Raw genomic sequence first — 13162 nt, 5'->3', positions numbered from 1 at the left:
GGCAGGGGCCCCGGGAAGGAGGACCCAGGACGGCACCATGAGAGTCAGAGCCCTTCCCACCAGGGCGAGTGAGGTGGCTCGAGGCGTCTGGGTGAGTTCCCTCATGCCCCCACTGCTGTGCCCCCAGGCCCGAAAACCCGAGCACCTGAATCTGCTCAAAGGGGATCTCAAAGCTGAAGGACTCGTTGAAGTAGGGGTTCAGGGTCTTCTTCTTCACCGTCGTCTTCTTCTTCTTGAGCCTCTTCCCATTCTGCATCAGGTGGATCTTCACGTAGGGGTCTGTGCAGGGAGAATCCCGGCCCCGGAAAGGCACCCTTAGTGCCCCACCCTCCCACCGAACGTACTTGCCCGCCTAGAGCACCCACCCCACCAAGGCCAGGCACCCAGCAAGCCCTAAGGCATGGGCCGCTGAGTCCAAAAGCAGCAGAGTAAGCGTCCAGTTCAGGGGCGGCAAAAAGGTTTCGCTTCAAGGACCACCTCGGGCTGATTGGTTGTGGCCTCGTGTAACGCCTGGAGCATTACACTGGGGACATTCCTGAGACTAAGTAAGGCCTTGTCTAGAAAGAGTGAGGGGGTCGCTTGGTGATATCTGTCCTACGCAGGGGACAGAGGAGTGCTGAAGGCACCACACACATCTGCCATCCCCGATTCAATCCAATCCTCCTGACCTTGCAGATGAGCAACCGAGGCTCACAGAAGTGAAGTGATGTGCCCCCAGTCACACAGCGGATCAGTGACAGAGCCGGCAGCCAGCCCCACCAGTTGAAGCCCAGGCACAGGCCTGATTCTCGGGAAAGTGCGTGCTCCGCTGTCCCACCAGAACCCTGTGCTGTGGGCCGGCCCCGCTCCGTGTGCTCCCCACCCCCCAAGTCCCCTTCCAGGGTAGGGCCAGCAGAGCGCCTCCCGGAAAAGTGTTCCGGACTGTGGCACGTGACAGAGGCAAGCTTTCCTACACGAGTTTCTCTGGTTCTTCCCTCCATGGCTTATACTGCCCAGCAGCTCAGAGTGGGGGCAGGGGACCCGTGGAGAAAGGAGGGAAAGTCAGACCTCTCCGGCTCCACAGTCCTGCGCTCAGACCCACAGCTGCTCGGTGATACTCTCTGTATCCCAGGGCCAGAAAGTGCTCTTACAACGGATATGTGAACAGAGAACTCAGGCCAGTGACCGGCTCGCTGGTGCCACCCAATGGCAGCCAGAAGTTCTGCATGTACCTGAAAGGCCACCTACGTCCATCTTCTTCAGGTTCTTGGCCTCCAGGATACAGACAGTGAGCTTCCCAGCCGTGGGCACGTAGCGCAGGGAGGTGCAGATGTCGCCCAACTTCTCTGGCTGTCCAGGGGGAAGAGCAGGACCCAGGGTCATCTTAGCCAGCCCACTGCCTCTAGCACGGCGGACCCCCATCTTGTCAAGACTAGCAAGGCGGTGGTGTATCCCCAGCCCTCTCAGTCCCCAGTCCCCACATCTGTGATGTTGGAGAAGGTCACAGGGCCTCCTGCTGCAGTTCAACAAAGCCCCTGAGAGTGATGCTGCAGGAGCCATGCCCTTAGGAGTGAGGGGAGCAGAGTACAGGCTGTGGGCAGGAATGTGCGAGTGACGTCTGGGTGGATCTGGACACACGCGGGGCATGGTCAGGCTCCCACCCCAGGCCAAGGGGAGATGGAAAGGAGGCTGGGCATGGTACCCAAGGGTTCATTTCCAAGGACACTGGGAAAGCGAGTATCTCGGAAGCCTTCCTCCCTGATTACTCCCAACCCTTTCGATAGCCCCCTGTCGACCATTCCACTCGCAGTGTGACCTGTGGTCTTCAAAGCACAGTGTGTCCCTTCTCTTATGTGCTGTCAGTGCAACATCTTCATGGAGATAAGGCAAGGGTTCTTTGTGACCAGTGAGACTCCCACAAAGTCCCACAACAATTTAGCACTGGGGGCAGGACGAAACCTGCTGGACTCCTGGTTTCTAAGAGCTCTGCCCACATCATGCCAGAGTCAAGCTTCTCAGAGACCAGGTCGCTCAGGCCAATATCCCGGCTCAAGTGTGCCAGCCCTGCTTTCACACAGCATGAGCCCCAAGGTAAGAAAGGGTGTCTTCAGCGTCCCTTCTCGCCCCCTCCGTTACCACCTGGTACTGAGCTGGCCACACAGCAGGGGCTTGGCCAAGACACATGACCGATGCTTGGAAGGAGCAGTGGCTAAAATGGAATATTTGGCACACAGTAGGTGCCCAATAAGTGTTGGGTAAGTGCTTGAAGCCGTAGCAGTTGTTGGGAGGACAAGCCCCCATGCTGAGAATCTTTTAAAATAAATGTGGGCTTTCCTTGTGGGTAAACTGAGGCACGAAGTCATAAACCGGTGGCCCTAGGTGACAGCAGAAACTTAGGAGTAAAAATAATAATGGTGTTCTCCTTTACTTGAACACCTACTGGATGCCAGGTGCATTACAGAGATAAGTAATTCTCATCTGCAAAAACACTACAGGAGACAATCCAGATCGAAAGAGATTAAGTGATGTGCCCAGGGTCACACAGGTGGGGTTGTGGAGCTAGGGTCCTAACCCAGTTCACCCAACTCTAAAGCCTACCATCTCCGTAGTGCCAATAGGTGGTAGCCCAGGCGGGCAGCCACACTTATCTTCCACATGGTCTCTGCTCTCACCTCTTCCTTCTCCCCGCCCTGCAGGTCTCTCCACTCCTCGATGGGCTGGCCAAGGTCCACGGTGTTCATAGGCACCTTAACCTCGCCAATGATGTCATGTTTGGAGAAGCGGTCAAAGTCGTAGATGGCCATCACCAGGGTTTTGCCTCCTAGCTCCTGGTATGGCACCTGAAGGGCACAAGCAAGATCAGACAGGGGTCAAAGCCAACTCATGCACCTCCAGAGGCTTCTGTGGGCAGATCCTTTGGTTAGAGCTCTGTTCCTACTACCCTGCAGGACTCCTGGTGAGTCTGTAGAGACAGAGAGAAGACCCCAGGCTCTGGGGGAGCAGAGTGGATGGGGGGGGGAGGGGAATGTCCCAGTCCTACAGGAGGCTGAGCAGTGACCTCACACATAAGCCCACAGTCCAGCCCACCATTGTTCCAGCCTGAGCTCATTCCAGGGCCTTAGCCACAGCTAAGAACCAAGGAGAGGTCTGTAGAACTCCCAGCAGAATTGGGATCAGGGAGGGACGTGGCATTACCCTTCCAGCCCACATCACCTTGAAGGTGAAGGTTTCATTGAAGGCAGGGTTCAATGTCTTCCGATGGACTTTGGTCTCATATTTCTTCTTCTTGTCTGGAAGAAGGAAGACTTTGACATAAGGGTCTGAGGTGCCTCCCATGTCCAGGGCAGGCAATTCAGCAGCCTGCAGAACGCCAACGGTAAGCTGTGGAGAGAGTGAGGGAGGGCCTTGAGTCTCAGGACTGCTCTAACACCAGCCCTGGCCCTAGACCCAGCACCCACCAACTCCCCCACCACCACCACCAGAGGTGGGCAGCTGGGGAGGTGGGAACAGGCTGGTGCTAGAGAGCAAGACTGGTCTCCCATCTCCACCCCCAGGAATCTGGAATGACATCAGGAGAAGCAGTAGCTTAAAGGGCAACTGATTTGCCCAAGGTTGGTGGATGCCAATCTGGGCCAGGGAACCTTCTGTAGAGCAGGCTGGTGGCCAAGGCAGAGTCAATGTTCAGGGGTACCTGCCTGCGGTTTCCAGCCCACCCCACCCCATGGAAAGGAGGAATGCCTATGGGCCAAAGTGGGGGTGAGGGCTGTGGGAGTGTGGAGCTGTTTCTATCTCCCTCCCACCCAGCCCTCTGTCCCATCCCCCACTTTGCCGCCAAGCCCCACCCTCACACCTGGTTGGCCTGGAAATCATAGTCCAGGGAAAACTGCAGTTTTCCCAGATTCTCTGGCTCTTTCTCCTCCTCTCCTTCACCTTCTCCCTCAGTCAGGCCTGTCTCTGCATCGTCGTCATCCTGTGAAGGCTGGAGGAAAGGAGGGGCGAGTTAAGAGAATGGAGCCATGTGGCCTGGCGCAGGGGCATCAGGAAGCCAGCCCATCTGTGCAGACCCTGACTCAGAGCTGGTGCGGGGCAACAGGAAGGAATGTGGCACTGTGCAGGGGGCTTGATTCTGCACAGCCCCTCAAAGCCCCCAGACAGCCCCTCAGAACCCCAGACCGTGTCTGGAAGACCCAGTTCTGGTTTTGGTGTGCCTCTCTCCCTTCAAGACACAGTGCTATGAGACCAGGTGCTGCACCAATGCTCTAGACTTCTTGAGGTGGGGGAGGGGTGCTTCCCTTGTTAGCTGCTCCCCAAAAGTTCCCCCAGCTCAGGCCCTACCCATTCTAGGCAAGACTTACCAGGAGTGCATTGCAGGAATTCAGGAGCAGGGTGAGTCCCCAGAGGTAAGAAGAGAAGGAAGAAAGTGATGTAAGAAAACATCCTACATCTCAGACCAGCCCCTGAAGTCACAGCCACCTGGTGAGACCAGGTCAGGCTACACCCAGATCGTTCTTGGGGGTCCCCCTTCCCTGACTTTGCACTGCAGGCTTCAGGCACACACACACACACACACACACACACACACACACACACACACACAGCACTCAAAGGCCATTTTAATTTCTGGCTGACTTCTTGAGATCAGACCCTTCCTGCCATCCTCCATATTGATTCCTTGAGCAAGAGACTTCTCCTAGTCACTCTCAGAACAGATGTGGGCAAAAGAAAAGCACAGAGAAGCCTTTGTAAACTTAAACATTAAGAAGGAAGCACTTGGGTTTATCAAAGGACTTTTCCAGGCCAATTAACACCCCCAAAACAAGGGTAAATAAACCAAATTATTACATGACAAGAGACGGATTCCCCTTGGCCCTGGTCTTGGTGCCTCAGGACCATTCTTTTACCCCATCTGATTCCCCACCCACCCCAACCAAGTAGGTGCCTCCAGTGAGATTTTGTCCTCTAGTCTCTGGCAGGAAAACACAGGGTCACTCCCATGGTGACTTCCTGGCAGGTTGGAGGGGCTCTCTTTCCAACATTTTGTCCCAATAGCCTCTTTGGCGGGGGAGTCAGTATATTATGCTCTTCCTCTGTCTTTTCAAGGATGCATCCATGATCACACATGAAAAAGCCCCCCCTTTCCACTGTGGGATGGGTAGACAACATTTTACTAGGGATGTAGCCAATAGGGAGGGTCATGTGGCATTCTAAGGAGGGAAGCCGGTTTGGCTGTAGAACAGCCCAGAAGCCTTTGCTTCGCCTTTCAGCACCTGGAATGCCTGGGCTGGGCCCCTCTCAGTTCCCCCCACCACTGTCTTCTCCTACCTGGCCCCCTTTCATGTCCTTCATATTCATGGCATTCTTCATGCCCTTGCCCTTCTCCTTCTTGTTCTTCTTCTTCTTACAGCAGCACTTCTTACAGATACAGAAGCAGCAGGTGAGGAGCAGGAGGCCAGCGACCACAGCAATGGCGATCAGTGCCCAGGGTGGTACTGCCCACAGAGAGGACCCCAGAAGTCAGCAGTGCTCTACCTTATAGTCCCTGACCCCAAAGCATCAGCAAAAATGGGGGGGAGAGATGAACCCCAATGTCCACACTCTACATTTTTTAACCACACACCCATGAGTGATTTACATGCAACTTGCCTATACTTTGCATGCCTTTTCGTTAATACTTGCTCTCTCCTGAGCCTACCGTCCTTATGGATACAGCCTACTAACTGAGAGATAGCAGTCAGGTGTATAACAAGGAAGAACGTCAGTTTGGCTCTATTGGGTTTTGACTCATTTGATCTACAGAAAACTGGCTTATATTGGAAAGAATGGGATGGTCCTTATCTGACCCAGGTGTAGGAAGAGCTCCTTTGACCCATTCCTTATGCCCAGGCTTGAGAGGGCTGACCTAAGCCAGAAGGCCAGCTCCTTAAGGACCTAGACAGCTTGGCTTTGCAGAGCTCAAATATTTGGGGATGGGCCCTGGCTGCTCTCCATGGTCCTGAAGAACCATCTCCCACTGATATGGCTGCTCCCCTTAATGTCTGGTGACTCCTAAACAGCCACTGCCAAGAATTCAGAAAGCAGGGGTGGGGGGGCGTATTTTCTGTCTTCCAAACTAAGGTAGTTTCAAAGTGTGACTGGGAAACTTCAACAATGGCTTCTGTTTCCAAATTTTTCATCTTCTTTCGGTTTCATATTTTGACAGTTTTCTAAGTTGTAAGAACTTTCTTCCCCCTTAGGAGACGGGGGCACATAAGCCTCCTTGTTCCCCTTATTAGTGCCAGGCACCCCCCATTCCTGAAGGGGCTCCCCAAATAATCCATCCTGGAATCCAAACATTCAGCCAATCACATCTCAGGGGTGTTCCCCACCCTTCCTCAGCTCTGCCCTGCCCATAAGGCCTTGCACTGACCCTGGCCTTGCCCCGCCCTCTCAGCCACCTAGGACACTCACAGGGGATCTTCTGGATTTCATTGAAGAATTTCTCTTTCAGCTTGGCAAACATGTCCTCCTTACTCTCCCCAGCGCCCCCACTCTCGGTAGAGTTGTCTAAGAGCCCAGTTGACATTGTGGCGGTGGTGGTGGCAGGAGCCACAATGGGCTCCTGGTTCCTCTTGAAGATGTTCCTCATGGCGGCAGAGGGGATCACTGCAGATGAGAGGGGATGATGGGAGCAGATGAACAACCCAGAGGTCCAAGTGCAGAAAGCTCTGCCCAAAGGACTGGGGAACACTCTTCAAAAGCTAAAGACTATTAAGAATCCCATTATAATTCAAAGATATTTCTCATAATATTAACATAATATAATAACATAATATTAACAACTGTGGTAAAACAACAATAACAGTTATCATTAAGTTAGTACTTATATGTGCCAGGCACTGTGCATGATCTCCTCTAATTCAAACAACAGCTTAATGTTTGATTATTATTCCCATTTAACAGATATGGAAATGGAGGTTCCCAAGGTCATTTAGATATTTAAGCCAGTCAGCCTGACTCCAAAGCCTGTAAACCTAATCACTTTCATATATCTCGTTTAAATCCAACTGCACAACTCTAGGAAGGAGGCAATATTCTACTATCAAAGACTCCTTCTCGAGCCTCTCTTTTCCTTAACTTCTTCCATGACCTCACTCTGCCTAGATTCTCTGTGTGTCTCTATCACATTCCGGCTGTCATCATCCCTGCCTCCAATCTACATCAACATCTCTGGAAAACAGAGGAAAAGAGGTTGAAAGACAAGCTGCCCATAATTTTACCATCCAGAGATAACTCGGGTTAGCATTTTATAACAGTAGATTTTCAGAGTGTGTTTTACATATTGAGACCAGATTACATGTAATTCGACATTCTACCTTTTGTTAACATAAGATTTTATCATAAGTCTTTTCCTTTATCACTAAAAATTTCCTTTGTTATTGAACAGCTAAATAATACCCATTACATGGAAGTACCATATTTGTTTAATATTCTGCTATTAAACACTTAGATGGTTTCCAAGTTTTTGCTAGTAAAAAATATTACTGTGGTAGCATTCATTTAAGGCAGAGGAGTGGCCTGCTCTGTTAAAAGTAGAGCTAGGGGCGCCTGGGTGGCGCAGTCGGTTAAGCGTACGACTTCAGCCAGGTCACGATCTCGCGGTCTGTGAGTTCGAGCCCCGCGTCGGGCTCTGGGCTGATGGCTCGGAGCCTGGAGCCTGTTTCCGATTCTGTGTCTCCCTCTCTCTCTGCCCCTCCCCCGTTCATGCTCTGTCTCTCTCTGTCCCAAAAATAAATAAACGTTGAAAAAAAAATTAAAAAAAAAAAAAAAGTAGAGCTATGGGAAGATAGCTCCACAGGCATTGGAGGAGGTGGGGCTGGGGCTGGGGCCCAGGAGGGGGCTGGTTCAACAGACCAGCCAGAGATGACACGGACCCAGATGAGAATAGGAATGCAGGGGACGGAGGAGAGAGGACAAATGTGACAGCCACTCATTCATTCATTCATTCAACAAATTTATTGAACTCGTATCATGCTTCCCTTGTGGAACTTACCATAAAGTGGATTAAATAACTGCACATAAGTGAATGTAAGATTGTAATTCTGAGAAATGCCAAAAAGGAGAGATTCTTTGGTATCTTTGGCGGTATGAGTTTATAATGGGGCATATGCGACCTAATCTGGGAGAGAAAAATTGCTTTCCTGAGGAACGGACTGAGACCTGAAGGATACTGGGAAGTATCCAGGTGAGGAAGAGAGGAATAAGCAGCCTAAACAGAGATAACAGCATGTGCAAAGTCCCTGAGGTGGGAAGCAGTGTGATTAGTACAGAACCTTAAAAGGAGACCAGAGTGAAAGGAGCATGGGTCAAAATGGGGCTGGCAGAGTGGGCCAGATTGGCCCAGGGACATAACCTCACAGGCCATGGCAAAGAGTTTTGTCTTTACCCAAAGAGAAATGGGAAGCTGTCAGAGGGTTTTAAGGATGCAGGTAATGTGTACAAATTTACATCTTGAAAATTGCACTTCGGTGGCAGTGAGGAAAAGCCTAGAATGCACCATGACTCCAGAGGGAAGGGGTAAGAGTTTAAAACAGTCAATAACGGATGTCTTGTCATCCCCAAGTTCCCATGAAAGATTCTCCAGTGTTCCAGGGGAATCACCAAAGGGGAATGACATACAGCTACTCGGAGGGAACATAGGGCTGTTAATAAAGCAGCGGCACAGATCAGTGGCTTTTCCAGGGCCTGGTGCCTGGAAGGCCCTTTTTTTTTTTTTTTAAATTTTTTTTTTCAACATTTATTTATTTTTGGGACAGAGAGAGACAGAGCATGAATGGGGGAGGGGCAGAGAGAGAGGGAGACACAGAATCGGAAACAGGCTCCAGGCTCTGAGCCATCAGCCCAGAGCCTGACGCGGGGCTCGAACTCATGGACCGCGAGATTGTGACCTGGCTGAAGTCGGACGCTTAACCAACTGCGCCACCCAGGCGCCCTGGAAAGCCCTTTTAAATCCACCTCTAACATAAGACATGAGGACAAAGCTGCCCAGATAGCAGGGGAATAACGAAGATGCTTGAGAATGTGGCTCTTGATAAAAGGTAGGTTCAGGGGTGCCTGGGTGGCTCAGTCGGTTAAGCGTCCAACTTCATCTCAGGTCATGGTCTCATGGTTCGTGAGTTCAAGCCCTGCATCGGGCTCTGTGCTGACAGCTCAGAGCCTGGAGCCTGCTTCGGATTCTGTGTCTCCCTCTCTCTCTGCCCCTCCCCCACTCATGCTCTGTCTCTCTCTGTCTCTCAAAAATAAATAAATGTTTTTTAAAAAGGCAGGTTCAGGGCCATGTGCCCAGAGATGGATGGGGTCTATAGATTCAGGGCCCACCTGCTCAGCTACACATCTAGAAAGTATTTGGGGTCATCCTAAGCTTCTCTCCTGCCATCACCCCCACCTGCAAGGCATCTGCAAACTTCTCAGCTCCACTCGCAATGTTTTCCAAATTCAGCCACTTCCCACCCCTCTACCTGAAGTCTTACAATAGCCACCTATCTGGAAGCTTTCCACTCTCCTCTGCTTAGTCTAATCTCTGCACTGCAGCCAGATCCATTTATTTTAAACCCTCCAATGGCTTCTCATCACACTTAGATAAAATCTCTGCATGGTCTGGTCTCTGGCCCCTGGCTAGCTCCCCAAATGCATTTCCTAACACTCCTGCTCTCAGCCACTCAGCTGCTGCCATGTTGGCCTTCTTGCTGCCAGTCACGGGCTCACCAAACAAACTCACAGCTTTTGCATTTACAGCCTAGACTGTTCTTCCTCCAGAAATCTCCTTGACCTCCCGGAGGCACCATCACTCACCTGGCAAAACACCGCTCCTGGAGAAATCCTATTAGGGACTGGGTTTTTGTGGCCCCCCCCCACCCCCAAATTCATACGTTGAGATCTACTGCTCAACGTGATAGTGTTAGGAGGTGGGACCCGGGAGGTGTCTCGATCATATGGTGGAGCTCACGAATGGGGTTAGTGCCTGAGAAGAATAGGCCAGAGAGCTAGCTGGCTCCTTCTGCCATGTGAGGATGCCAGGAGTCGGCAGTCTGTAACCTGGAAGAGAGCTCTCACCAAAACCCAACGTTGCCAGCACCCCAATCTCAGAGTTCCCAGTCTTCAGGGCTGTGAGAAATACGTTTCTGTTGTTGATAAGCCTCCTAGTTTACGGTATTTTGTTATAGCAATCTGAGCTAAGACACCCACTATCAGCTTTTTCCTCTCCATTGCCACCCCCAGAGTGCTAAGCACTGCTGATGAGCATCCTGCATGAGGGCAGCTGGGCACCCCGTAGATTCTCAACACCACCCAGTCCTTCAACCCTGCACAGGAACCTTAATATATGCTCCCCATCAACTCACTCTGCCTTCCTTCACAACGGACACTCCAGACCCTCTGTTTCATAGTCCCGTGGCTTTCCCATGGCTCCAACACCTTGCCTGTCATTATCAGAAGCCATTGAAGAGAAATCTCTGACAACGTCCCACCCTACGCCAAACCACAGACCTTCCTGCATATAAACCGCCCTCTCCTCCTGACCTCCTGTTTCAACTGAGTACTTTCCTCCTATTTAAGACCAATCCCCCCATCTCAGGGGTCCCCTCTGACCTTCTCAGGCCACCTTCTTGATGCATGTGCTTTCTTATCCCCAACTTTTCCTGGTCAACCAGTTTGCTCAGATCTAGTTGACCTATAGCATATTGGGACTGGTAACCGGGTCTCCTAATGCCTGCCCAGTGCGATTTTCCTCTAGACCACACCACCTCTCAGATGGTAGAGGATACACTTTTATGAAAAGTTGTTTGTATGCTCAGTAATTATTTTAGAACAGTGAATGTTTTCATCTGAGTCACTACCATATCTTTACGAGCTGGCAGTTATTGAGTGATACAAAACGACTGAAATGTGCAAATAACAAACAAAGACAGGAACAGGAAAGGTTGGGCATCAGAAAGGTTCCCTCTGCTCAGTTCTTCCCATTTTAAAATACCACCAGCCAAGCAATGAAGAGCCTCCCCACCCCTCCTCATTCAGCTGCATCAGTCTCCCCTTCCCTTCAGGGTCACACTCCACCAATGGTCTCCATTTCCTCGCCCCCAACTCTCTCTCCTCAGCGCCCACACTGTGGCTTCTGCCTCATCACTCCATTGAAGTGGCTCTCTGCACAGTCGCGGGTGACCACAGGGTCACTCACTAAACCCAGCAGAGCTTTTCGTTTGGTTGTATTTGACTTCTCTCATGTTCACTTCCAACCACTCCTGATTTTCATCATAATTCGGACTCCATCGCTTGCCTCAAGGTTTGCCCCCAAGGCTTCTCTTCCCAGGCCAAGTGTCCCCCCGGGTGACTTCTTGCACACCCTGGCCTCAGCCACATCCCCATTCTGATGGCTGCCAAAGCCCGACTCACTCCTGAGCTCCAGGCCCAGAGGTCCAGCTGGGCCCTCGATATACCCATTCTACCCATACTTTGTTTCCTCCTGCTCACCTCCAATCAGTTCTGCAGGTGCCACCAAAGCAATCTTCCTAAAACATGAATCTGATCATGTCACTATGGGTAAAAGCCATTCCAGGGACACAAGCCACAATCCTGAAGGTGGCCTACCAGGCCCTCGTGTCCTGTATCCAGCATCATCATTTCCTCTTCCCCTGCCCTGAGTCTCAAATACCAACCACACATGGCTTTTTTCTCTCTTCTAATACAGATGTTCTGCTCCCACCAACACACACGCTACAGGGCCTTGGTACATGCTGTGGCCCACCCCCCAACTTCACTGAGCTAATGCCTGCACGTCTTTCTCGGCCCATCTCAAACGGCCCCTCCTCCCACTCGTGCCTCCTGCCACCACCGCCCCCAGACTGAGGCCTGATATGTTCTCATAGCTCTGTCCTTACCTTCACGGCACTTACACAGCTTGTGACTGTATTGAAGCAGAGACCACACGTGCGTTGTTTACCGCCGTGGCCTTGGCACAGGGGTTGGCAAACTATGACCCACGGGCCCCATGGGGCCCACGGCCTGATTTTTGTAAATAAAGTTACATTGGAACACAGCCACACTCATCCCTTGACACATTCTCTCTGGCTGCTTTTGCGCTACAACAACAGAGTCGAGTAGGTGTGACCGACGTTGTATGGCCTCGTGTCTTTACTGTCTGGCCCTTGAAGAAAAATTTTGCTGACCCTGCCCTAGCAGATACCAGACTGTCTGACATATGAGAGGCATTCAGTAAACATGTGGTACGTGATGAAAAAAGGAATGAGCAGGACACAGACTCTAGACCACTGGACACGTTATGTCATTTTGCAGATGACACTGGAGCCCGTCCTTCCAGGGCCACCCGGTGCATTAGTGCCTAGGACTCGGACTCAGGGCTCTTCCCACAGGCTTGTTAAGACTCGATCTAGCCGCTCCAAGTCACCAGGCTGGGTCCAGGGCGCTCCCCGCGAGGCCTGGGGAGCGTGTGTGTGTGTGCACCCGTGCGTGTGCGTGATGAGACTCCGAAGTCGGCACGAGTGAGTGGCAGTGTCCACGGTTCCGCGAGCCGTCCATCCACCCTCTGCCTTTGCAGCCGGCCTCTCGTGCTACGGGGTCAGGCACATTCTCTTATGAGCCGTTGGACCCTGGATGGTTTCTTTTACCTCTCCAATCTTAGACCGCTGAACTGTCAAACGGAGTCTGCATTCCTAATGCCTTCAGCTGAGGCTAAGGTCAACGGGGATGGTGAGTGCCCTTTCCACGGCCCGAACCTGCCCAGAGCACTGAGAAGTGCTTCTCATCTTTCCAAGGCTGCCCTTTGGGCATTTCTTCTCGGGAGACGCTCCCTCCGATGTGACTCAATGACCCTTATCCCTTAGCTCTTCTGCGTCTTTTCCAGAGTCGAGGGAGTTTAAAAAATGTAAAAAGAGAGAAAGCCGAGCAAGCCCTTTTCCCCCCGCCTCAAGACCCCACAGTGCCCTCCAGAGGACCCTCCAAGCCCTTCTGCCCCTCTGAACTACCCTGGGGCCTTCTGCGGCCCGCCATTGTCAGGGGGCCTTTCTATCAGGACAAGGATGATGGGAGGCTCCTAGCCGGTCTCTCCTCTTTCCCTCTTGTCTGTCTCAAGGCTGTTTTCAGCCCAGCAGGCAGAGCGGTCCTATTACTAAAACAAAACCCTACAGCGGCTTAC

The 13162-nt window shown here is 51.8% G+C and overlaps 1 protein-coding gene across 5 annotated transcripts in view; it reads right to left on the bottom strand.

Annotated features, from left to right (window-relative positions):
• The window catches only part of SYT2 (synaptotagmin 2), a 109019-nt gene that overhangs the window by 8177 nt on the left and 87680 nt on the right, over window positions 1-13162 (bottom strand). For all 5 annotated transcript variants that reach the window (XM_086694500.1, XM_086694504.1, XM_086694505.1 and 2 more), the window contains exons 2-8: window positions 6427-6621; window positions 5302-5468; window positions 3830-3949; window positions 3193-3360; window positions 2652-2819; window positions 1212-1329; window positions 146-279 (exon numbers count right to left, since the gene is read on the bottom strand). In XM_086694500.1, the coding sequence (XP_086550626.1) occupies window positions 146-279; window positions 1212-1329; window positions 2652-2819; window positions 3193-3360; window positions 3830-3949; window positions 5302-5468; window positions 6427-6604 (1053 nt within the window). In that variant the 5' untranslated portion in view covers window positions 6605-6621. The remainder of the gene's footprint in view (window positions 1-145; window positions 280-1211; window positions 1330-2651; window positions 2820-3192; window positions 3361-3829; window positions 3950-5301; window positions 5469-6426; window positions 6622-13162) is intronic.

This window comes from Puma concolor, chromosome E4 (assembly GCF_028749965.1).
Source record: "Puma concolor isolate L17-30 chromosome E4, mPumCon1.1.hap2, whole genome shotgun sequence".
Taxonomy (NCBI): domain Eukaryota; kingdom Metazoa; phylum Chordata; class Mammalia; order Carnivora; family Felidae; genus Puma; species Puma concolor.
Note: the sequence above shows the minus strand (reverse complement) of the source record. Positions and strands in the feature narration are given on the sequence as shown.